At 45.7% G+C, this 25,437-nt stretch overlaps 1 protein-coding gene across 49 annotated transcripts in view; it reads left to right on the plus strand.

Moving 5' to 3' along the window:
• RIMS2 (regulating synaptic membrane exocytosis 2) overlaps positions 1 to 25,437 on the plus strand; it is a 493,599-nt gene that overhangs the window by 381,426 nt on the left and 86,736 nt on the right. For 28 of the 49 annotated variants that reach the window (XM_064154113.1, XM_064154074.1, XM_064154086.1 and 25 more), the window contains 3 exons: positions 5,009 to 5,041; positions 9,722 to 9,757; positions 14,151 to 14,251. The exons of 8 other annotated variants lie outside the window; for them this stretch is intronic. In XM_064154113.1, the coding sequence (XP_064010183.1) occupies positions 5,009 to 5,041; positions 9,722 to 9,757; positions 14,151 to 14,251 (170 nt within the window). The remainder of the gene's footprint in view (positions 1 to 5,008; positions 5,042 to 9,721; positions 9,758 to 14,150; positions 14,252 to 25,437) is intronic. 13 more of the 49 variants (XM_064154114.1, XM_064154079.1, XM_064154082.1 and 10 more) reach the window with 4 other exon arrangements.

Here is a 25,437-nt window from a genome sequence, read left to right on the forward strand (position 1 = left end):
GAAAACCAAAGAGACCTCAGTTTTTAAGGAGAGAAAACTGAAGAGGTCTCAGTGTTTAAGGAGAGAAAACTGAAGAGATCTCAGTGTTTAAGGAGAGAAAACTGAAGAGACCTCAGTTTTTAAGGAGAGAAAACTGAAGAGACCTCAGTTTTTAAGGAGAGAAAACTGAAGAGACCTCAGTTTTTAAGGAGAGAAAACTGAAGAGACCTCAGTTTTTAAGGAGAGAAAACTGAAGAGACATCAGTTTTTAAGGAGAGAAAACTGAAGAGGTCTCAGTGTTTAAGGAGAGAAAACTGAAGATGTCTCAGTTTTTAAGGAGAGAAAACTGAAGAGGTCTCAGTTTTTAAGGAGAGAAAACTGAAGATGTCTCTGTTTAAGGAGAGAGAACCGAAGAAGTCTGCGAAACAAAAAGGTGGAGTGCTTGCCTTACATCTCCCTGTGCTGTGCTGCTTGTAGGGTTTCAGGTGTGCATGGCTGTTGGAACACTAAGCTGGTGAAAGATTGCCTTTACTAAGTGACTACTTTACAATGCCAATTCTCTCTCACAGCATGATAGAGCAGATGGTACTTACTTTATTCCCACTTGCAGTACAGTAGCTGGCTTTCATTTACCTGGTAAGTTTGATCACAGAGGCTCAGTTGTGTGTACTACTCTCATACCACTCCCATGCCCTTAAGACAAACAACTGAGCCAAATACATGCTGCTTCCACATCAAATCACTGACTATGAGAATGAAGATGACCTACTGACAGGATGTCAATGTAGTAGGATTCTATTCCATTATTTTATTCTCAGATTTTGACCTTTTTCTAACAAAGATCAGTTTTCATTGATTACAAGCTCCAGAGTCAGAGAACTTTTGAGTTTCTGGGAATTTATAGCATGGTTTCTTCATCAGGAGCACAGAAGTGCTGTTGTGGCTGAGTTAATCAGTTGCTTAATACCTACTTAACATTGTTAATCAAAAGTTGCTGCATTACCTTGACACAGCTTCTACAATTTCATTCATATTTGCAACAATGAATATAAACAAATATTATAAGCCATTTATCTCCTCAGCTGAACAGTAAGAGGATACCAGATACCTTGCTATCATTTCCTTTCCTCTCTTGCTACTGTTAATATTATTCTTCTAACATGTTTGATAATTAAAAGCTTCAAACTGGGAAAAAAAAAGGTTTTAAGTTAATCTTTTTTTTTTGGTTTGTTGCCACTTTGATGTGTGCAGAATTTTTTTTTCACAACAAATGCTTTGCATGAGGACATGTACAAATATTAATGGTTTCATGGCACTAATATGCTGCCAAATACTGGTATTTTGGGTGTGATGGTTTGGGTGTTCCTCACCTCTCCCCCTTAAGAAAATCACCCAGACTAGACTCAGCCACGCTGGGAATTAGAATGAAGCTTTATATTTGCAGCTTAGCACAATATCCAAGCAGGTATGTACATTGTTGTGATGGTTTGGGTGTTCCTCACCTCTCCCCCTTAAGAAAATCACCCAGACTAGACTCAGCCAAGCTGGGAATTAGAATGAAGCTTTATATTTGCAGCTTAGCACAATATCCAAGCAGGTATGTACATTGTTGTGATGGTTTGGGTGTTCCTCACCTCTCTCCCTTAAGAAAATCACCCAGACTAGACTCAGCCAAGCTGGCAGTTAGAATGAAGCTTTAGATTTGCTGTTTAGCACAATATACAAGCAGATAGTTACAATATCTACAGCTATAGACAGAAATATGTAAGTTAAAAAGGTAATACAGAAACACAACAGCCCTTCCAGAAACTAGAGACCCCAGGAGGGGCTCCCAACCTCCCTTGCACCTTCTTTCCACCTCTGTACCTTATCCCAGAATCTGCTTTACATGGAAGGTGAGTTTGGAGAACTGGCCAGGGGGTTAGGAATCAAATGGATTAATTAGACAGCAGGTTAGGGAGAGAAGTGCAGGCAGCCAGCACCAGAGAGCAACTCTGTTACCTCTGTTTATATTCTTGTGTTTATCCATCTCAGCAAGCCTATGAGTGCAGCAGACCTCACCACTGTTTCCTTTTCACAGCCTAGCATCTAATTCTTCTCACCAAAATATTCCAGCTAGCTTCAAACTAGCACATTGGGTCTGCAGTCTCCAAAGGGAGCTTCCTTGGTATTCAGTCCTGTCCATGCTGACACTACTAGAGTGCCTGGCATTACCACACCAGGCATATCCTCCTTTTGGGACTCATGTGATTCCAAACATCCTTTGAAGATGGATTTCTCCTAATGCAGTCTATGTCTCAAAGCTACACATTGATATGGATATTAACAAGTAATAAGGGAGTGGTGATAGATACTTTCTAATAACTGCTCTGCACAGAGCAGGAACTCTTGCTTCTGGGCTGCAGAGCTGTAACAGCATTTTCAGAAGGTGTGAAGTGCTTGAACTGGGTTTCAGTGGTGCTGAGAGTGATATATTTAAGCCTTTAAGCAACCCTAGCTGCACTATATTAGTGCAAGCTGCAATACACGAGGGAGGAGTGCATCTTTCTGTTTGGTTGTTTGTACTTCACCCTATGGATTCATTGTACTTGCCCAGACAAAAAACCATATTTATATGCCATTGCTTTTTTGTTTAACCATGGGAATGCATAAAATTCTTTGTTAAGACTTCCAGCTCCTGTGCTTGCATATTGCATAGTGATACATAGCACTGACACAGCTTAATTCTCTAAGCAAAAGGAACTGCCTAAAGATGCATTCTAAATATACTTTAAAAACTGCTTGTGTTGACAGCAAAAGGTTGGTCCAGCCTTGGCATTTGATAGTAGGTGAAAATCATAAGCTGCCAGCTAGAAAATGAAAGTGTTTAAGTATGGATCAGAGTGGTCCTCAGATGAAAATTGAGTGTTGCCTGTCATGCAATGTTGTGGACTTTGATTTCTCACTATGTTTTTCAATCCTGTCTTGATATCGACTGTAAAGCATGGATAAAATTCTGGCATGCTTTTGGGGTGCATGAACTTAACAGCTAGATTATTACTCTGACCTCTGCAGTGTTCCTGAACTGTGAGCAGTGTTTTACAACTCCTTAACAAAGGTTGAAATTACATCAAGCCTCACCTGTACTTTTGACAGAGGAATTGTACTGAGTTTGTGGAGAATGCCTTTGTGCTGCTGCTGGTAGCTTCACAGTTCTTTGCCATTGCTGTTCAAGACAAATTCTTTTGCCACAAGTAGACCCTCAGTGCAGAGAATGGCACTGCCCCTCAGGTGCTCACCGGGCCTGAAGTGGCAGTGTGGTTTTGAATGTGAAGTAATGAAGTAACCAACCAAAGAGTGGCTTTGGCATTTCACTTGCATGCATTTGCAGCCACTCAGATGTCTGGGAGATGAGAGTGAGTTTTCATTCTGAAGCAAGGATCTGCTGAACTGACCACCAGAGATACCAGCTGTATATTCTCTTTTCTCACCTTCTGTCTTGTGATCTGGATAATACACCTTTGGCAGAGTGTTATAATAATGCAATCCCTTTCCAGAGTGTGTTGTGTGGATTCTGAAGTCATTGAGCTTCTGTATCCTTTTGCAAACAGAAATTGGCTTTCCCTTTTGCAGATAGAAATCTAGTTTCTTTTTTTTTGGCAAATAGAAATATCTCTGTTTTTCCTTTTGCAAATAGAAATCTCTCTTTTCCTTTTTAATATAGAAATATCTCTGTTTTTCCTTTTGCAAGTAGAAATCTCTGGTTTCCCTTTTGCAAATAGAAATCTCTGTTTTCCTTTTTAATGTAGTAATATCTCTGCTTTCCCTTTTGCAAATAGAAATTTCTGTTTTCCTTTTTGCATATATAAATCTCTGTTTTCCCTTTTGCAAATAGAAATCTCTGCTTTCCCTTTTGCATATATAAATCTCTGTTTTCCCTATTGCAAACAGAAATCTCTGTTTTCCCTTTTGCAAATACAAATCTCTGCTTTCCCTTGTGCAAATAGAAATCTCTGCTTTCCTTTTTGCATATAGAAATCTCTCTTTTCCCTTTCACAAATACAAATCTCTGCTTTCCCTTTTGCATATATAAATCTCTGTTTTCCCTTTAGCAAGTAGAAATCTCTGTTTTCCCTTTTGCAAGTAGAAATCTCTGTTATCCTTTTTGCATACGTAAATCTCTGTTTTCCCTTTTGCAAGTAGAAATCTCTGTTATCCTTTTTGCATACGTAAATCTCTGTTTTCCCTTTTGCAAGTAGAAATCTCTGTTATCCTTTTTGCATACGTAAATCTCTGTTTTCCCTTTTGCAAGTAGAAATCTCTGTTTTCCTTTTTGAATATAGAAATCTCTGTTTTCTCTTTCACAAATAGAAATCTGTTTTCCCTTTTTGCACATAGAAATATCTCTGCTTTCCCTTTTGCAGATAGAAATCTCTGTTTTCCCTTTTGCCTATGTGAAGCTTGGTTCAGCAGAAATGACAACGATTTAGTAGCTGGGGGAAAAAAAATATATATCTAATAACAGACTCCTTGTTGGTGACATTAAAGTGACTATTCAATGCCTAACAGAAGAAAGTAAGACCTGTGTTCAAGTAGAGAACGTTGCAAGAAGCTGAAGAGCCAACTACAAGTGTTTATAGCCTTGAGCTCTGTGGTAAAGGGTTGGACTTGATGATCTGTGAGGTCTCTTCCAACCCTGATGATACTGTGATACTGTTAACCTATCTTTTACTACCCAGCTTTTTTCTTCAGCTTCATTGCATGGATTGACTTTGCTGTCAGTTGTAACTTGTCTTCCTTCCTTCCTCAGCTCCTATACTAATCCTCTCTTTACTATTCTTTTTCAACAACAGTAGTTTAACCGCTTCTTCCTCAGCTTGCTTTCCTTCTGGTGTCTCTGTTGCTTCTTTCCCCACTTACTAACTCTGCTCTGAAGCCTTCTCTCTCGATTTTTGGCCCTTTCCCTCAGTGTCAGTTTTAACCTTCTGAATACATCCTCTCACGCCCATCTCCTTTGTCTATGTCTGTACATTACACGATGTGATCACAGAAGAAGCGGAATCCTCAAGGAGAAGAAACTCAGGTCTGTCTCTTCTACTGCTTTTCTCTGTGTTGGTTTCTTTTCTCTTTAATCATTTTACCTTTCCTGTAGATTTTCTTACAGCTCAACTCATAGACTTTTCCCTCTCTTCCCCCTTGATGTATTTAAATAGTCATAGAATCATAGAATGGTCTGGGTTGAAAGGGACCTCCAAAGGTCATCCAGCCCAACCCCCTATTGACACTGGAAGAATTCCAGCATGACTGGCAGTGCAAACTGAGCTTCATTTTCTGTTAGCCACCACTACTATAGGCTGGATGTTAGGAGGAAGATCTTGACAGAGAGGGTGATGGGCATTGGAATGGGCTGCCCAGGGAGGTGCTGGAGTCACCAGCGCTGGGCTCCCAGGAATATTTGTCAGGAAGCATATAGGTTTATTTTCTACTAGGGCCCACCTGATGGCACTTCTAGGTGGACACATTAGGAGGGAATTCTTCACAGAGAGAGAGATTGCCATTGGAATGGGCTGCCCAGGGAGGTTGTGGAGTCATTGTCCCTGGAGGTGTTGAAGCAAAGCCTGGATGAAGCACTTAGTGCCATGGTCTGGTTGACTGGCCAGGGCTGGGTGCTAGGTTGGACTGGATGAGCTTGGAGGTCTCTTCCAACCTGCTTGATTCTATGATTCTGTGAATCCAACCCCTCAAATAGCCACCTATGCTGAACCATGTCATCTGCTGAAGGAAAAACAGTAAAAAGATCAGATGATACCATTAAAAAATGGGAGAGTAATTGGGCAAAAGGAGAGCAGCACTGCACAGAGATTTTTGATCAGTAGAGGTTTGCTAGGTGAATTCTCCTGTTTTCTGTGTTGTGTGGTTAAACCTTTGCCCACATTTCTGGTGCTTGGGATGCTAATGAGGATGTCCTGCATTCTTCAGAGGCCTGAAGGATCTCTATTAATAGCTGTTAGCTTTTCTGGAAGCAGAAGCACACTTAACCACCAAAGTGTTTGTGTCTGTTTCAAAGTGACCATGTCAGAACGTGAACTGTTTCGTGGTTATGCTCTGGAGTGTACCAATGGTGGCAAGTTTCATTTTGTCCCATTTTGTTCCCAGAAAACTATATCCATTTATTTTTCTCTTTAACTGAAAAGCCCTATGATGGTGTCTGCAAAGCTTATGAGCTTAAGAGTGATTGGCATTGGAATGGGCTGCCCAGGGAGGTGGTGGAGTTGCTATCCCTGGGGTTGTTCAGGCTAAGCCTGGGTGAGGCACTCAGTGCCATGGTCTGGTTGATTGGCCAGGGCTGGGTGCTAGGTTGGACTGGATGAGCTTGGAAGTCTCTTCCAGCCTGGTTGATTCTATGATTCTATAAGTCTGAGGAGCTTGCACACTTGGCAAGCAGAGTGTTGGGCAGCTAAACAATACTCAGCCTGTGCTCAGGCTTTCATGAAGGCAGTGCAGAGCTTACAGTGTGGCTGATGAAAATGGCTTTTTGAGTGTACAGACTGTAAGGCTTCACTGCCTCTCAGGTGTTTTTCTTTTGCTACTGCATAGCATTGGTAGATGGAGCACGTGCCAGGATTCTTTGGGGAAGCACAATGGGAAGCTTGAGCTAATATTTGCCTCACTGCTTCTTTCTGGTTTTAGTTTTTTGCCATGTTGGCCACTGAATATTTTTCAAAGGCCATTCTAATATATGTGTTCTAATATATATCTTCTAAATAGTTATCAGATTGCTGGAAATCTATTAGAGGTACCAATGGACCTCTTAGAAAGAGCAACCCATTGCAGGACCAGGGATGTGCCTGTGTGCACTACTAATGAAATGCCAGTGGCCACCATAACAGCAATGGGCTGGCTCAGGAGCAGTGTGGGCAGCAGGACAAGGGAGGTTCTTCTGCCCCTGTACTCAGCAATGCTCAGGCCACCCCTTGAGTGCTGTGTCCAGTTCTGGGCTCCTGAATTGCAGAGAGATGTTGAGGTGCTGGAAGGTGTTTGGAGAAGGGCAGCAAGGCTGGGGAGGGGCCTGGAGCACAGCCCTGTGAGGAGAGGCTGAGGGAGCTGGGGGTGTGCAGCCTGCAGCAGAGGAGGCTCAGGGCAGAGCTCATTGCTGTCTGCAGCTGCCTGCAGGGAGGCTGTAGCCAGGTGGGGTTGGGCTCTTCTGCCAGGCAACCAGCACCAGAACAAGGGGACACAGTCTCAAACTGCACCTGGGCAGGTCTAGGCTGGACATTAGGAAGAAATTCTTCATGAAAAGAGTGATTGGCATTGGAATGGGCTGCCTGGGGAGGTGATGGAGTCACCATCCCTGGAGGTGTTTAAAAGGAGAGTGGATGAGGCACTTAGTGCCATGGTTTAGTTAATTAGAAGGTGTTAGGTGATAGCTTTGATTTGATGATCCTAGAGGTCTCTTCCAACCTGGTTAATTCTGTGGTTCTATAGATTTATAATCAGTGTCACAGCATTTCAATTACACTTTTAAAAGTCAGCAATGGAATGGAATTTCGTTGTTAATGTTTCTTTCTATAAATCTTTAACTATATAAATCTATATAAATCTATATCTATCTCTTTCTACAAATCAATTTGGAAATCTTTGTGTCCATTCAACGTGGAGCAAGAAGAAATGAAAGTCAGGCAGGGTTTCGTATCCCTTGTTTGGACAGTGTCTTTATTTGTAGGCTCATGGTTGAAAGACACTCAGATGTATGAATGGATGGATCTCAACACCAGGAGGAATTTCTTTACTGTAAGGGTGACAGAGCACTGGCACAGGCTCCCCAGAGAGGCTGTGCAGTCTCCTTCTCTGGAGGCTTTAAAGGCTTGTCTGGATGTGTTCCTCTGTGATCTGTGTTCGATAGGATTGTCCTGCTCTGGCAGGGGGTTGGACTGGATGATCTCCTGGGGCCCCTTCCAACCACTAACATCCTGTGAGCCTGTGATGGCTGGATGGACCTGCAGGCATTTTCCAGCAGGAGTTATTGTAAATGCTATTTGCATCTGAAGTCACTCTGAAATGTCATCATCCTGTCTGAGCTCTAACGCTAGGTCATCTGAACGCCTCTGCATTTTCACCTGGTGTGTGTTGTGGTATTGCTATCAAATTACTTTCTGCTGTAGAAAGTAATGAGGCAGTAGAGGACAGTGTTGTACTGTAGCTTTGAAATCGGTGACCTTCATTTACAAATCAAAGTTAAAAAACCTTGAAAGCTTGAGAAGCAAACACAATTCTTTCTCTCTCCCTGCTCTTTTCCTAGCGGTACCCACACCCATACAGGTAACACAGGTCAGGCTACTTGCAGAAGAATGCAAAAGGCCCTGTTTATAAACTGTGCTCCTGGAGTAGGAAAGGCCAGGGCATGGGAGAGGTTAAAAGACCCCATTTGATGTCCACTGATCTCTCCAAGTGTCACCTTATGACTTGCCATATCTGTTTCCCGTTGATCTGCTTAACAATTCCACTAGGAGCAGAAGAACCCTGATGGGATGGCAGGTCCCATCCAAGTGTGCCACAATCATTTCTGCTCTCTGCAGGAGCATATTTTCCTTTCTTATACTGCTACTTTTCCCCAGTATGATGTCTCTTTAAGTATAACTTCATGCTCTGCATCTACAAGATGCTATTGCCTTAAAATATAACAACTTCTCTATGTACTGTACAGTACTGTGTACTGTAGATAATGATTGTGTGAGCAACCCTCAATAAAAACCAACCCAACCTAGTTCTCCTAATGCATGCTATTCCTGGGTTGTAGCTTGGAGGGCTTTGCTCCAGATTCGTGGCATTGTTTTAATTGAGTTTGGTATCATTTTGGCTTACTGTAAGAAGAAAAAGCAGCAGAGTCTGGTTTAAAAGTGAATGCATTTCCAATCAAAGCACTTTTTATTTGACTGAAAGTTCTTTCACATTGATGGCAAAACTCAGATTTCTGAGTGCAGCATCTCTGGGCTGCCAAGCTATTTGATAGCAATCCAATGTGTTTTCATTTCTTTGTGACAGAGGAGTGCCCCCAGCCATTTACAACCTTTGAGATGCATTCAGGACATTTGCTGGCATCGGTTAGCTGGATTTGTGTGCATTAACTGGCTGTTAGTGTCTTTTGTTCTTCATCATGATTTAACTCTGCGGCAAGCTACAGTCATGTCATTAGTAAACCTTTTCACCTGTAGGAGCTAGGCAAATGGATGAAACCAACGAAGATCTGAAGTAATCACTGCAGACCATTCCAACACATTCAGTTTTGATGCCTGAACTCTTAGACTGCCTATTGTGTGCGGGCTGCATACAACATACAGCACAAGCAAGCTTTCCTCTCTAGTTTTTTGTGTCATCCTGTTCAAGGGAACTGCAAACTAACTATGTCTGACACCTGCCTTGCTCTCTTTTCTGTTGAGTGTGTTGATGATTCTGGAAGTGCACAAAATACCCATGGGTTCCCTCCAGTAAGAGTGCACAAATGGGAACAGTAGCATGCAGTGAACACGCCTCTGGATGTAGAGTACCATACTTGGTGGTTGACTAAACTCATCAGATTAATTTGCTGGGGTTTATTAAGTTTTTCCCTTTTTTTAATGCATGATTTGTGTTTTTTATTATTATTATTATTATTATTATTATTATTATTATTATTATTATTATTATTATTTCTGCATTTTCTCTCTCCCCCTCTGTTTTTATTTTGGTTTGTTTTGTTTTACATATTGCTTTCATTTGTTTATAGAAGAAAAGAAAGCAGATCCAGAGAATGGGGACACAGGTAGGGTGACTTATTCAAAATGTTTGTGTTGTTTTTTGCCCTCAAGTTCTTTGATCTGTTGTGTGTAAGCAAATATGTGCCTTCGAGTTGGATCACTGCACTGAGGATTTCCACATAGACACTAGGAAGTAAGACTGAAGAAAATGTATTTCCTTTGCTTTATTGAGGCAATTAGACCAGGGTGAGAAATGGGAAGAGCCCAGAATCAACTAAGAAGGCTTTCACATGCCTTAGACTTCTGTCCTCCCCACTGCAGTCACAGTGTGCTCACCTGCACGCTGACTTTTTCCTTTCTATTAGAAGCTTCTGACTGCCCAAATCTCAGGGCACCTTACTTTGCCCCCTTGCCTAAGCTCCTGTGCCTCCCAAATTTTGCATCCCTCTTGTCCATGCCTAACCAAAACTGCCTGTCCTAATATTTTAAGAGCAACTCCACTCTACTTCCATAACCCAGGTTTCCAGTTTACTGCCTGTGCTCCAGAAGCCACATTGTACAGCAAACTCCTCCAAAAACATCATCATCTGTGGTAGAGTAGTCAATAATTCCCACTGGAGGAGGTAATGAAGGAAAGAATGGAAGAACACAGGTGAAAGAGTTGGGGTTTTGGGGGTTTTTAATAGGTAGGTTTTCCTTAGGCTAAGATGGGTGATACAGACATTTTGTCATCTCTTTTGTCTGGACCACAGACTGTCATCTGAAGAGTCTTACCTTAGAAATTAGCCAACTACAGAATATCCTGTAGTTAAAGTTGTCTTTCTTTATCTATTGGGTGCATTTCCATAGATGAAACTAAAGGTTAAAGTGCAATTTATGTGGCTAAAGGCTTAATTTCCTTTAGTCACTAGTGCTGAGCTCTGGCACAGATTAGTCTCTTACTACAGTCCTCATGCAACTGAGGGCAGGTTGCAGGGTTGCTGTACCATTGCCTTGGTGTTTGACTCTGGCATTTCAGAACTGTGCTTGCACTGTGCTGCTTTCCCTCAGCATGCTCCCTTCTAAAGATAAGGAGAATGGCTGCTGTTGAATCAGCAGCTGACTTTGCTTGTGCAGATGAGCTCCTCACAGAGCCAGCCCCACTGAGCCAACCTTGAGATGATGGGTTGGTTTGGTTTACTTTTTCAAACACTGAGTAGTTGTTCAAAATAAGCAAAACTCCAAATGTTGCCTGTGGTGTAATGATCCCAGCTCCATTGCAGGGGCTCAGCCTGCCTTGTGCTGCCAGTGTGAAAGCTTATGGCACAGATTTTCACTGCTGTGAATGACTACTAGTTAGATGCAAGTTAGTTGTGATTTGTCTGCACATGCTACGTGCCACCTCCTGATCACAGTGGAGACCTTAATGTAGGACTGATGCTCAGTCTGGATTAACAAAATCATGTTAGGAGCTGAAGCTTCCTAGCGGACAGCTACTGAACCCTCTGCAAGTACTTTCTGCTCTAGCTAAACCTTCACATACAGGATTCAGCTCAGAGTAGATGTGCCAGCAGAAGCAGAGGTGGTGCTAGGCCTGCATTTCCACCCCACGTGCATGGGCAGTGCTGCGATGCTTTCCCAGCCTTCCTACTCCTCTCCAGATCGCAGCTGCATCCTGGCGCAAGTGCCACGGAGCTCAGCCCGCGGCGGGCAGTGACCCTGCACACTCTTTCCACATGTCACTTCCATGCACGGCACAAAAGCTGATCTGCAGCATTATGAGCTGTCCACTGCCCTCAGGGTCCTCTGGGGTTTTAGTGTGTTTCAGTGAGTTAACTTGTTAAAGGCAGTTTCAGAAGTCAGTTCTCCTTTTAATAAGATTATCTGGGAATTGAATATTGGTGGGGAATTGAGTATTGATTGGGGGGTTGGGGTTACTCCCCCCCCAAATTTTGCTGTCTTGTTTTCATCCTGATGTGATGGTTTGGATATTCCCCAGCCCTCCTCCCCACTTAAGAACATCACCCAGCCTAGACTCAGTCGATCTGGGAATTGGAAGAATGAAGGTTTATACTTACAGCTTAGCACAAGATACAAGCAGATAGTTATAATCTGTAGACAGAAATAGACAAGTTAAAATGTTATACAGAAACACAGCAGCCCTCCCAGAAAGCAGAGTCCCCAGGAGGGGCTCCCAGCCACCCTTCCGCCTTCTTCCCACCCCTCTACCTTATCCCAGACTTTGCCTTATGTTCAAGGTGAGTTTGGAGGATCAGCCAGGGGGGTTAAGTAGCAGATGGATTAGTCAGGCAGCAAGTTAGGTTAGAGAGAGGAGTTCATGCAGCCCCAGAGAGCAACCAACTGCCTTATCTGTGTTTATGTTCTTGATTTTGTACCTCTCAGCAAGCCTATGAGAGCAGCAGACCTCACCATTGTTTCCTTTTCACAGCCTAGCATCTAATTCTTCTCACCCAGATATCCCAGCTAGGCTCCAACTAGCACACCTGAGCCTAAACCAAGCCACCAGTTTTGCTTATTTTGCTAGAGAGGACTCACATCAAGGGTTTCCAGTGGCACAGTTCAGAGTGCAATTAGCTTTGGGGACACTTAACTTTCCCTGTGCCAGCTGATCATAGTGAAGAATTCCTACCTTCAAAATGCTGCCATTTCTAATTTATGCCTAAAATGTCACCTTGAAATTTGGCAGAGACAGCAAATAGGATGATTGAATAAGAAAACTTCAGAAGAAAAATGGGGCAGGGAATCCCTTTTAGTGAAGAATGTCTCCTTTATGTTACTGCAGGATGACAAGTGGAGATGACATTTTGGAGCAAAGGTTCTGTTCCTACAAACCTACTTCTGTCATGGGGAAAAGAAGGGAAAAAAATATCATTTTCCAGTTGGAAGTTTTTGTTTTCAAGGGGATTAAAAGAAAATCTCTAGAGCTTTTAAAACTGGATTCTTACAAAACCCCCATTGCATCTTTGTGATAAATGGGCAAATATCCTTTGGGAACCTAAAGTGGCTGAGGGAGATTGTGATAGGGAGAAGTAGTTTTAGTTTAGCAGTTTCCACCTGGTGCTGTCTTTTTCACTTGTTTCTTCCCTATGAAACACACTTTCTTCTTGGGAAACACTGCTCCTTCTCTTGTTCTTGGTTTTCATTTCCCTTAAGAGCTGGGATGAAGTTTTTGACTCGTGTGTGTAGGGAGTAAAGATGAAGAGTGTGGATCAGAAGCCGAAATGCCTGTGGCCAGCAGTACAGTTTAGCCTCATCACATTCCCTCTTTCTGCCAGATTTCCTAGATTTAACAGGCAGGTCTCCTAGTACATGCCACTACTCTTACTGCTGTCAATAAAGGAGACATGAAACTCAGAGACCCTGAAGAGGCCCTTTGCAAAGCCCCACTTTGCTTTATGGCTTGGAACCGAGGTTTAGAGTTGAAACCAGGTTTATGTTGCACACTGCAATCTGATACTCCCCTCTCAGTTCCCTACATAAGGTGCAGACTGCTCAATACGTGTAGCACCCAGAACCTTCCACTGATGACAAATCCTGGGTGACTTCTGTGTTAAAATTCTGGAGAGTTTAAGGCAAATGCCTGCCAAAATGAACCCTTTTTAGCATGCAGCAGATAGTTGAATACTCTGGATTTACACCACATGGGAGTGGAAGAGAACCAAGCCTGCGTGTGTATGATAGGCAGCAAGAGTTTGCCTGAACACTTTTATTTCTTATGGATTTTAACTTCTTAAATTCTGGGCTGTTGTCTTCCTCTCTTTTTGCCCCCCCCCCTTCTTCTTTGTTTTTGATTTGTCTCTATTCTACCTCAACTTTGGCACTTACTCCCTTATTAATTGACATAGTAAACTGTGATGTTCCAGCACCGGTTGGTTAATACCAACTGCTGCCCAAACCACATAACCAGAACCCATCCCTAATCACTTGGTCCAATCATTTGGTCCAAGAAGAGTGAATGCTGTGACTCAGCATGTCATCAGCATGGCAGAGTGATGCCACTGGATGGCTGTTCCTTTAAACAGCCTAATGATGTGCTCAAAGGGTAAGCAGGCAGCCTGTGGTTGTTGCTTGTTCTGTGAACGCAGGATCAGGACCTCTCCACTCGAAACAAAAAGGCTGTTGTTAAATGAAAGGTTTCTCTTGAATAGTTTTGAAGCAGAAAAACCATTTCTCCTGTGCAAAATCATGTTCCATTTACACTCTCTCTTAATTTTGCTTTCATTTGGAGTGTGTGGAAGGTGCAACACTTAACTGAGATCCTGCTCGCTTGCTTAGCTTCTCCTCTTACAACATTTTGGGGTGTTTTGACCAAACTGCTAATTGAGAAACTATTACTGCACTGTAATTTCAGTAGGTGTTAGAAACTTCACTTTAAACTTGGAATTGAGGAGAAATTTTGTATTTACTAATTTCTCTCCCCCTCTCCCTTCCCCTTTTCTTCTCTTTTTAACCTAACAGGTGCGATGGATGTGGAAGAGAGGAACCGGCAAATGAAAATGAGCAAGTACAAACAGGTAGCAGGATCAGATTCCAGGCTGGAACAAGATTTTCACTCTAAGGCAAGGGAGTTTTGTTTTCAAAAGCACCAAAATCTCCACTATCTATTTAGATGCTAAGAGGTGAAGTGGGAGGTGGTTTCTTCGGTAATAAAAGCATTGGGAACGTGCAGCATCTCTTTAGGTGGAGTGATCAGGTTTGCTGAAGGATAAGATAGAGCAAACAAAAGTGGGAGTTTAAGTATCCATTGGAAGGATTGAAACTGGATGCTAGGAAGAAGTTCTTTACAGTGAGGGTGGTGAGGCACTGGCACAGATTGCCCAGGGAGGTTGTGGAGCACAGAATCACCCAATGGGATCAAAGATCCCATTGGGTGATTCTGTGCTCCACAACCTCCCTGGATGTGTTCAAGGCCAGGTTGGATGAGACCTTGAGCAACCTGTTCTAGTGGGAGATGTCCCTGCCTATGACATGGGGTTGGAACTGGATGAGCTTTGAGGTCCCTGCTGTGATTCCAAGGAACAATAGGGCCAAGATTTAAGAACTGAGTGAGAAGAAGAGAAGTTTATTGGGTGACAGATGGAAGGAGAGCTGCTGAAACCTGTTCACAGCTTCAATATATATTTCATATATGTGATGCTCAGAGGGCAGCAGCAGCTCTGCTATGAGGACAGGCTACAAGAGTTGGGGCTCTTCAGCCTGGAGAAGGCTTTGAGGAGACCTTGGAGTGGCCTTCCAGTATCTGAAAGGGGCTACAGGAGGGCTGGAGAGGAACTGTTGACAAGGTCTGGTAGTGACAGGGTGAGGAGAAATGGGTTTGAACTGGCAGAGTGGAGATGTTAGATGTAAGGGAAGGGTTCTTTGCAGTTAGGGTGGTGAGACACTGGCACAGGTTGCCCAGGGAGGTTGTGGAGCACAGAATCACCCAATGGGATCTTTGATCACATTGGGTGATTCTGTGCTCCACAACCTCCCTGGGTGTGTTCAAGGCCAGGTTGGATGAGGCCTTGAGCAACCTGTTCTAGTGGGAGGTGTCCCTGCCTATGGCAGAGGGTTGGAACTGGATGATCCTTGAGGTCTCTTCCAACCTAACCCATTCTGTTATTGTATGATTCTATATTCAAACACAAAGTTATCCTGCTCTGTTGAAAACAACAGTGTTCAGTGTTCCTTCATTTGATAGTGGCTCTTGGAAAGGCATTTTTCACCCAGCAACAAAAAGCTTCTAATCACAGCTGTGGTAATGTGCCAGAAATCTGAATGGTTAGCAGCCTCAAATGTAGCATCCAAGATTTCCTGCTATCTGGAGCAGGGTGTGCTAATGAAAACAATACTTTCAATTTAAGCTTCTATTATGCAACAAATAATTCAGCCTCCTCTAAAAGACTTCAGCAATTCAGGTCAGATTGGAGGTAGAAAACATTAAGACTTCTGATCTATAAAAGCTGGCTAGGGTGGTTTAGACTTCTATTTCCAGGATGTAGCTCTTTGCTCCAAGGACTGAGAGATTTACTGTTAAACTGAGCCATTTAATATTTGAAGGCAAAGAAATAATGAAATTTATGTCTTGTAATGACAGGGTGAGGAGTAATGGGTTTGAACCCATTTGTTTGGCCACAGCAACCCCAGCTAGCGCTACAGGCTGGGGACAGAGTGGCTGAGAACAGCCAGGCAGAGAGGGAGCTGGGGGTGCTGGTGGAGAGTAGCTGAAGATGAGGCAGCAGTGCCCAGGTGGGCAGCAGAGCCAATGGCATCCTGGGCTGGCCACAGCCTCAGCCAGCCTGGCCTGAAACACCTCCAGCCATGGGGCCTCAACCACCTCCCTGGGCAACCCATTCCAGCCTCTCACCACTCTCATGCTCAACAGCTTGCTCCTCACCTCCAGCTTTGCTCCATTCCCCCCACTCCTGGCACTCCCTGAGAGCCTAAAAAAGTCCCTCCCCAGCTTTTTTTCAGGCCCCCTTCAGATGCTGCAAGGCCACAAGAAGGTCACCTGGGAGCCTCCTCTGCTCCAGCCTGCACAGCCCCAACTCTTTCAGTCTGTGCTCACAGCAGAGCTGCTGCAGCCTCTGAGCATCCTCCTGGCCCTGCTCTGGACACACTCCAGCATCTCCACATCCCTCTTGTCTCGGGCTCTAGAGCTGGATGCAGGACTCCAGGTGGGGTCTCAGCAGAGCAGGGCGGAGGGGGAGAATCCCCTCCCTGGCCCTGCTGGCCACACTTCTGCTGCTGCAGCCCAGGCTCTGCTTGGCTATCTGGGCTGCAAGTGCACACTGCTGGCTCCTGCTGAGCTTCTCCTCCAGCAGCACCCCCAAGTCCTTCTCCTCAGGGCTGCTCTCCAGCCACTCACTGCCCACCCTGGATTTGTGCTTGGCATTGTCTCAACCTAGATGCAGGACCTTGCCCTTGGTCTTGTTGACCCTCCTGAGGTTGGCTTGTGCCCACCTCTGCAGCCTGTCCAGTCCCTCTGGCTGGATCCCTGCCCTCCAGGGATGTACCTCAAAAGATTTCTCTCAAAAAACTCAAAACCAGATCCAATTAATGACTGGTGACTTTTCCCTTAATCATTGCATTTTAAACTCACCTGAGTGCTGTTTGCAGCAGCTTTCAGCCAGAGTAATCACTGCAATTCATCTTAAACCTTTTGATCCTTTTTTTGTGTACTAGGAGATACTTTTTCCTTCCAGAACTTGTGTTCACACATGAACTGCTAAGCTGTTAGTCTGCTTTGATTCCAAGTGGCTATCTCTTTGTGGCAAACTCAATTATTTCTACTTGCAGTTCTTATCTGAATTTAAGCTGTAAAGTTCCAGGATGCTGTTGAGCTGAGGAACAGTTGATGTATAAAATGGTGTGACTGTGCTTGAATTAATTATCTGAGATGTACTGAAACTGCTGCTAAGTTGATAATAAATGAGAAAATCTATGGGAAAGGGGAAAGAGAATTAACTGGGAACTTATCTGGCTGCCAAAGTTTGACATTCAAAAAAATAGAGAAGATATGAAGTTAATTGAATTGCTGCAGCAGTCAGGGAGCTCCAAGAAATAACAATAATAATCTGTGGCAACAAGAATCATACCAGGCTGCAGTCTGTGCCAGGCTAAATAGGTACAAAAAGGGACATTACTCACACTGCAGAGAGATAACAAGGTGGGAGCAGCAGCTCCAACTAAATGGAAACAGGTGAGGGAGCTGGGGGTGTGCAGCCTGCAGCAGAGGAGGCTCAGGGCAGAGCTCATTGCTGTCTGCTGCTCCCTGCAGGGAGGCTGTAGCCAAGTGGGGTTGGGCTCTGCTGCCAGGCAAGCAGCAACAGAAGAAGGGGACACAGTCTGAAGCTGTGCCAGGGCAAGTCTAGGGTGGATGTTAAGAGGAAGTTGTTGGCAGAGAGAGTGATTGGCATTGGAATGGGCTGCCCAGGGAGGTGGTGGAGTTGCTGTGCCTGGAGGTGTTGAAGCCAAGCCTGGCTGGGGCACTTAGTGCCATAGTCTGGTTGGTTGGGCAGGGCTGGGTGCTAGGTTGGGCTGGCTGAGCTTGGAGCTCTCTTCCAACCTGTTTGATTCTATGAAATCTATGAACTGAAGCATAATGAACAAAGATGAAAAAAGAGAGTTTCTTTTTCCTATTCCCCAGGAGCAGTTTGCATGCTCAGGATCTCCCTGCAGCCTTTCCTCCCTGTCCTGCTTGCAAAACAACAAGGGCAGAGCCACTCAGGAAATTCCTTTTAGGGAAAAGTAGCAATTTCTAAGCAGCTAAACTCACCTGCAGAGGGATAAGGAGATGGTGGAATCTACATCTTGCAGATTTGTTTCTCCTTCAGCTAGGTATTTAGACCTCATTGCTCTCTTACAACTACTTGAAAGGACATTATGGAGAGGTTGGTGCTTGTAATTGGAGACAGAACAAGGGGAATGGCCTCAAGCTGAGGCTGGGGAGGGTTAGATTGGACATTAGGGAAATGTTTTTCTCAGAGAGAGTGGTCAGGGACTGGAATGAGCTGCCCAGGGAGGTGGTGGAGTCACCCAGCCTGGCTCTGCAGAGCAATTATCAGCTGAGCTCATCTGTTTCTAACTGTACAGGGATTTTCCAAGCTATATCATAATGATCAGTGCAAACAAGAGGTTACAGAGGAAAGATTACAGCACTTCCCCTCAAATCATGCTTGAGTTTGGGGGCTAAGCAGATAGCTGCTTATTTAAGGACTTGTAAACTGGGATCCTACTAAGATATATTTATATCTTGCTCTTGAGTTGTGTTACTCATGGTCCTTAGGCACTTCTGCTTGCAGGAATAAGCACTCAGCAGATGGCCCATGTGTCAATCCAGCTGTTCTCTTCAGCATGAATTCCTCTGAAGGTGCTGTGTCCCAGGAGGAATTGGGTGAAAGTCACATTGCTGGCTGGGCTGCACTCACCCTGCAGGCTCCTGTTGAGCTTTTCATCACTCCAGACCCCCAGGGCCTGTTCCTCAGGGCTGCTCTCAGCCATTCCCCACCCAGCCTGGAGTCCTGCTTGGAATTGCCTCAACCCAGGTGCAGGACCTTACACTTGGCCTTGTTGAATGCCCTGAGGTTGGCCTGGGCACAGCTCTGCAGCCTGTGCAGGTCCCTCTGGATGGATCCCTGCCCTCTAGCAAGTCTCCTGTGCCACACAGCTTGGTGCCATCTGCACACTTGCTGAGGGTGCACTGATTGCTCTGTCCATGGCACTGACAAAGGTGTTAATTGGCACTGGTGCCAGCACTGATCCCTGAGGGATGCCAAAGAGTGTCTTTGTGATTTGCAGCACTCTTTGGAGTGCTGTGGTAACTTGGTGTAGCCTGGCAGAACGTTTGCAGTGCTCTCTTCTTTCAAAGCACATAACCTTGGTTTCTGACTTAAAGTGAGATCAAACAGCACACTTAGTCCCCTGGACTAGATGAAGCTACCCTGGTGAATTAATTCTGCATCAATAACACCTCGGTTTCAGGACAGATCATAGAATCATAGAATCAACCAGATTGGAAGAGACCTCCAAGCTCAGCCAGCCCAACCTAGCACCCAGCCCTACCCAATCAACCAGACCATGGCACTAAGTGCCTCAGCCAGGCTTTTCTTGAAGACCCCCAGGGACGGTGCCTCCACCACCTCCCTGGGCAGCCCATTCCAATGCCAATCACTCTCTCTGGGAAGAACTTCTTCCTAACATCCAGCCTATACCTACCCTGGCACAACTTGAGACTGTGTCCCCTTGTTCTATTGCTGGTTGCCTGGGAGAAGAGACCACCCCCTACCTGGCTACAATGCCCCTTCAGGTAGTTGTAGACAGTAATAAGCTCACCCCTGAGCCTCCTCTTCTCCAGGCTAAACAGGCCCAGCTCCCTCAACCTCTCCTCACAGGGCTCTGCTCCAGGCCCCTCACCAGCTTTGTTGCCCTTCTCTGGACATGTTCCAGCACCTCAACATCTTTCTTGAATTGAGGGGCCCAGAACTGGACACAGCACTCAAGGTGTGGCCTGAGCAGTGCTGAGTACAGGGGAAGAATAACCTCTCTTGTCCTACTGGCCACACTGTTCCTGATATTAGTGCAGTTGAAATTAGAGGTTGTCTTGATCTTCCAAAAGCCATGTGTGGAAAAACAACATCAGAGCCAGAGGCTCCTTGGTGTTTTAAAAGTGGCTGCAGGAACAAGGGGTGTTTTGTTAGGAAGACAAACTTGTTCACAAGCTGGTTCTCAAGCTCCCCAAAAGACAACTTAAGAGTTGCCTTACTGCTTTCTACTTCACCAAATATTTTCAAGCCCTCTAGATTCTCCTTGATGTAATTCCAGAATATTTTCTAGTGCCCTCCTGAGTTTATAGAGTCATAGAATAGAATCATAGAATCATTTTGGTTGGAAAAGACCTTAAAGATCATCAAGCCCAACTGTTAACCCAGCAGTCAACCATGTCCCTCAATACCACATCTCTGTGACTTTTGAACACTTCCCACCACTGCCTTGGGCAGCCTGACCCATTGTCTGACCACTCTTTCAGTAAAGATATTCCTAATATATAAGCTAAACCTCCCCTGGGGCATCTTTAGTCCATTTCCTCTTGTCCTGTCACTTGTTCCTCAGGAGAGGAGCCCCCATCTGACTCCTACCCCCTCCATCTGACTCCTACCCCCTCCATCTGACTCCTACCTCCTCCATCTGACTCCTACCTCCTTTCAGAGAGTTGTAGAGATCCAGAAGGTCTCACCTCAGCCTCCTTTTTCCCAGGCTGAACAGTGCCAGTTCTGACAGCCATTCCTTCACCAAACCTGTTCTCTAGACCCTTCACCAGCTTTGTTGCCTTTCTCTGGACCCACTCCATCCCCTCAACGTCATTCTTGGAGAGAGAAACCCAAAGCTGAACCCAGTATTCAAGGTGCAGCCTCACCAGTGGCAAGCACGGGGGCACAATCCCTGCCTTAGTCCTGTCGACCACACGACCGATCCAAGCCAGATTTTCTGTGCTTTTAATCTTTTTTAAGCCCTTCTCAGCAGTAATGTGGGCTTTTCTTTTTAAGAAAATGCTGAAAGTTGACACTCAGCAGTGTGAGCACAGGGTTCTGTGAGAAAAATCCCTATCTCTGTGTTCTGCAATGACATCCTGAGCGTTAGAAGCTATCGCCTGTGTTCTGTGGAAAAGAAACTGCTATGCACTTAAGGAGCTGGTAAAAGCATTGCACCGTGTGCCAACATAGCCAAGGCAGGTGGTTTTGGGCTCTTTGTTTGGCTTGCCTCCAAACCACCTCCCTGCACACTTCCAGTTGTCCTTAGACAGTGATCCATCGGTGGCTTTTGCATTACTTCTGCCCTTTGGTTTCTTTTTCAGTTGCTGGATCAACTCAACAGGGTAATTTAGGTTGGAGGGGACCTCAGGAGCTGTATAGTCCAAGCTAGCATAAAGCAAGGTCAGCTCTGAGAGCAGGGCTTTAGCTGTTCAAGTCTTGCAAACATTCAGTGGTGAAAAATGCACAGCTTCTCAGGGTGACCCTGATCCACTGCTTCACTGCCAGAAGCAGCAATGCTGTGTGTAGCTCTCTTATGCTGGTCCAGGACAAGAACTCCAAGAAAGGCACAGTAGGGCCAAAGTCAAACAATGAAGGAGTGCCTAATGCAAAGCAAGAACAGGACTGGAACAGTGCCAGTAGGACTGGTCAGAAGGAAAATAGAGAAAAGTGAGGTTCTGGCCAGCCTGAGCTAAGGTAGGGTGTCCCTGCCCATGGCAGGGGGGTTGGAACTAGATGATCCTTGTAGTCCGTTCCAACCCTGACTGATTCTGTGTTTCTAAAGTGTGATGGTTTGGGAGTTACCTGCCTTCCCACACAATAAATTCACCCAGACTAGACTCAGCTGGCTGGAAGTTAAGGAATGCAGCTTTATGTTCACAGCTTAGCACAATATACAAGCAGATAGTTACAATATCTACAGCTATATACAGAAGTATCCAAGTTAAAAAGTAATACAGAAACACAGCAGCCCTCCCAGAAACCTGAGGCCCCAGGAAGGGCTCCCAACCACCCTTCCACCTTCTTCCCACCCCCCAATCTTATCCCAGAGTCTGCCTTACATGCAAGGTGAGCTGGAAGGATCAGCAAGGGGGGTTAGCAGCAGAATGATTAGTTGGGTTGCACAGATCCAGGCAGAGCAGCAGAAGCCCAGGGAGAAAAACATAGACACAAACTCCAACAGATAGAGACTCTCACTGTTGTATCTCTGTTCATATGCTTGCTTTTATACATCTCAGCAAGCCTATGAGTGCAGTAGCCATCACCATTGTTTCCTTTTCACAGCCTAGCATCTAATTTTTCCTCACTGAAAATTCCAATTAGCTTCAAACCACCACAAAAAAAAAAAACAAGAAAGATGGGATAGGATCCAGGACTGCAAAGCAGAAGTCAGGATCAGCAGTCATGAGGAATGAGTTAGAATGGGTTGCCCAAGGCAGTTGCTATTATATACCTAATAACAGAGCAGTACAAAAATTGATCTCCCCAGTGACTCCTTAAATCTCTCAGTGGACTGATGGATGCTGCATGCAGCCCAGAGCTAAAGCAGGGCTGGCAGAGGCTGATCTGACTGCCTGTACCTCAGTTGCCTTGATGGATCCTGGCACAAGTGACACATTATCGACTTGGCCAACTACAGATTCCATGCAAAGGCAGTTTCATCATAGCCATCACCTTGGCCTTGTGTGTATGCAAGCTCCAGATGAACATCTGTTCTCTCTAGGTAGTCATTTATGCCTATAGATTGCAAAAGTTGGCTCACAAACCTCTGCTTTATGTAAGAGTACTGCTATGGCTGTAAATAATTCTATATATCATTAAAAATGTTTATTTATAATTACAAATTCCAGACCTGTCAGCCTGACCTCAGTGCCTGGCAAGGTGATGGAACAGGTCCTCTTGAGTGCCATCACAAAGCACCTACAGGATGCCCAACGGATCAAGCCCAGCCAGCATGGGTTTAGGAAGGGCAGGTCCTGCCTGACCAACCTGATCTCTTTTATGGTCAGGTTCCTGCCTGGTGAGTGTGGGGCAGGCTGTGGATGGAGTCTGCCTGGACTGCAGCAAAGCCTTTGACACTGTCTGCCACGAGAAGCTCCTGGCCAAGCTGGCAGCTCATAGCTTGGACAGATTCACTCTGATATGGATCAAGAGCTGGCTGGATGGCAGAGCCCAGAGAGTGGTGGTGAATGGTGCCACATCCAGTTGGCAGCTGGCACTGGTGGTGTGCCCCAGGGAACAGTGCTGGGCACAGTCCTGGTCAATATCTTTATGATGATCTGGAGCAGGGGGTTGAGTCCAGCATCAGTAAGTTTGCAGATGACACCAAGCTAGGAGCAGCTGTGGAGCTGTTGGGAGGGTAGCAGAGCCCTGCAGAGGGCCAGGCTGGATGGGTGGGCAGAGGCCAGTGGGATGAGACTGAACAAGGCCAAGTGCAGGGTTCTGCACTTTGGCCACAACAACCCCAAGCAGCACTACAGGCTGGGGACAGAGGGGCTGAGAGCAGCCAGGCAGAGGGGAACCTGGGGATGCTGGTAGAGAAGAGCTGCAGAGGAGGCAGCAGTGCCCAGGTGGGCAGCAGAGCCAATGGCATCCTGGGCTGGCTCAGGAGCAGTGTGGCCAGCAGGACAAGGGAGGTTCTTGTGCCCCTGTACTCAGCACTGTTCAGGCCACATCTTGAGTGCTGTGTCCAGTTCTGGGCTCCTCAAGTCAAGAGAGATGTTGAGGTGCTGGAAGGTGTTGAGAGAAGGGCAGCAAGGCTGGGGAGGGGCCTGGAGCACAGCCCTATGAGGAGAGGCTGAGGGAGCTGGGGGTGTGCAGCCTGCAGCAGAGGAGGCTCAGGGCAGAGCTCATTGCTGCCTGCAGCTGCCTGCAGGGAGGCTGTAGCCAGGTGGGGTTGGGCTCTGCTGCCAGGCAAGCAGCAACAGAACAATGGGACACAGCCTCAAGCTGTGGCAGGGCAGGTCTAGGCTGGATGTGAGGAGGAAGTTGTTGTCAGAGAGAGTGATTGGCATTGGAATGGGCTGCCCAGGGAGGTGGTGGAGTGGCTGTGCCTGGAGGTGTTGAAGCCAAGCCTGGCAGGGGCACTTAGTGCCATGGTCTGGTTGCTTGGCCAGGGCTGGGTGCTAGGCTGGGCTGGCTGAGCTTGGAGCTCTCTCCCAACCTGTTTGATTCTATGATTCAAGTATTTGATTTTATTATCAGTGGCAGACTTGCTTAGGCAGCCTTTGAGAAAGGCTTTAGGAGGAATGAAGCAATGCAGTAACGTTCATTCAGGTTATGTCTGGTCACTACAATGTGCAAAGCCTTTAAGAGGCTGTCAACTTGCACTGAAAGCTGCAGTGGAACTGACTGAATAGTTCACGCAGTTGCTGTGCTCTGGCTGCTCAGGAGCTTTTGTCAGCAAGGCAGAGAACTATTGAAACAGTCCAGAAGGCTTCTTTAATCTTCTTGTAGGAGCACAATGGACAATTGTCTGAGCAGCCTTCCTGACATTTGAATCAATAAAAGCAGTGAGCAGATTTGCATCTTCCTGTGCAAATGAGAACTGATGAGTTAGGCTATTAACCAAAAAACAAAGAAGAGAGATGGTTGGAGGTCACTGGCCATTTCAATTGCCTGGGCAACTGCCTGGCTGTGTAGTCCTAGATGTAAGACTGGTAGCAGCAGATTAAAGCAACATGGAACATTTTAATAGCCCCTTTGGGGCTCTGCAGCCTGGAGAAGAGAAGGCTTGGAGGAGACCTTAGAGTGGCCGTCCAGTATCTGAAGGGGGTCTACAGGAAGGCTGGGGAGGGACTATTGACAAGGGCTTGTAAGGACAGGACAAAAGGTAATGGGTTTGAACTGGCAGAGGGGAGATTGGAATTGGATGTTAGGAAAGGATTTCTTCAAGTGAGGGTGGTGAGACACTGGCACAGGCTGCCCAGGGAGGTTGTGGAGCACAGAATCAGCCAATGTGATCTAAGATCCCATTGGCTGATTCTGTGCTCCACAACCTCCCTGGATGTGTTCAAGGCCAGGCTGGATGAGGCTTTGAGTGACCTGTTCCAGCGGGAGGTGTTGGGTAGCAAGTATCAGAGCACTCACAGATCTCTGTGTCCTGGCAGCCACGCAGTGGGAGTCACCAAAAAGATCAAACCATTTGCAGAGGTTGTTGTATTAAGTAGCAGTGCAGGTGTGTGGGGGGTTTCAGCTTTAATCTTGAATAGAATGTGTTGCCCAGGGAGGTGGTGGAAGTCCCATCCCTGGAGGTGTTTAAGGCCAGGCTGGATGAGGCTGTGGGCAGCCTGATCTAGTGTGAGGTGTCCCTGGGCATGGCATGGGGGCTGGAACTGGCTGATCCTTGTGGTTCCTTCCAACCCTGACTGATTCTGTGATTCCTTGTTCCTGGCATGTGTTTAACTCTCTGGGGCTCATTTGCATGAGCTGCTGTGGCAAGCTCAGTGTGGGAATCTGCATGTCGAGGTCTTTATTTGATGAATCACCACAAGTAATTATCTGTCCTCTAATTGGATTGTAATTAACAATTGCAGCAATGATTTCTCTCTGAACTACAGTCTCTCTTATTTCTCCACCTGAAGTCTGTAGTGCCAGAGGTACCTGCCCTGAGGTCCCTGGCCACTGTAGGCATCACAGCTGTCCTTACAGGCATACACAGCTTGCCTGTGCATTAGCTCTGCTGGGAGCCAGCAGCAGAGCAACCTTGGCAGCACAGGCTTCAGCATGGCAACTAC

Source organism: Pogoniulus pusillus, chromosome 14, assembly GCF_015220805.1.
Source record: "Pogoniulus pusillus isolate bPogPus1 chromosome 14, bPogPus1.pri, whole genome shotgun sequence".
Classification (NCBI taxonomy): Eukaryota; Metazoa; Chordata; class Aves; order Piciformes; family Lybiidae; genus Pogoniulus; species Pogoniulus pusillus.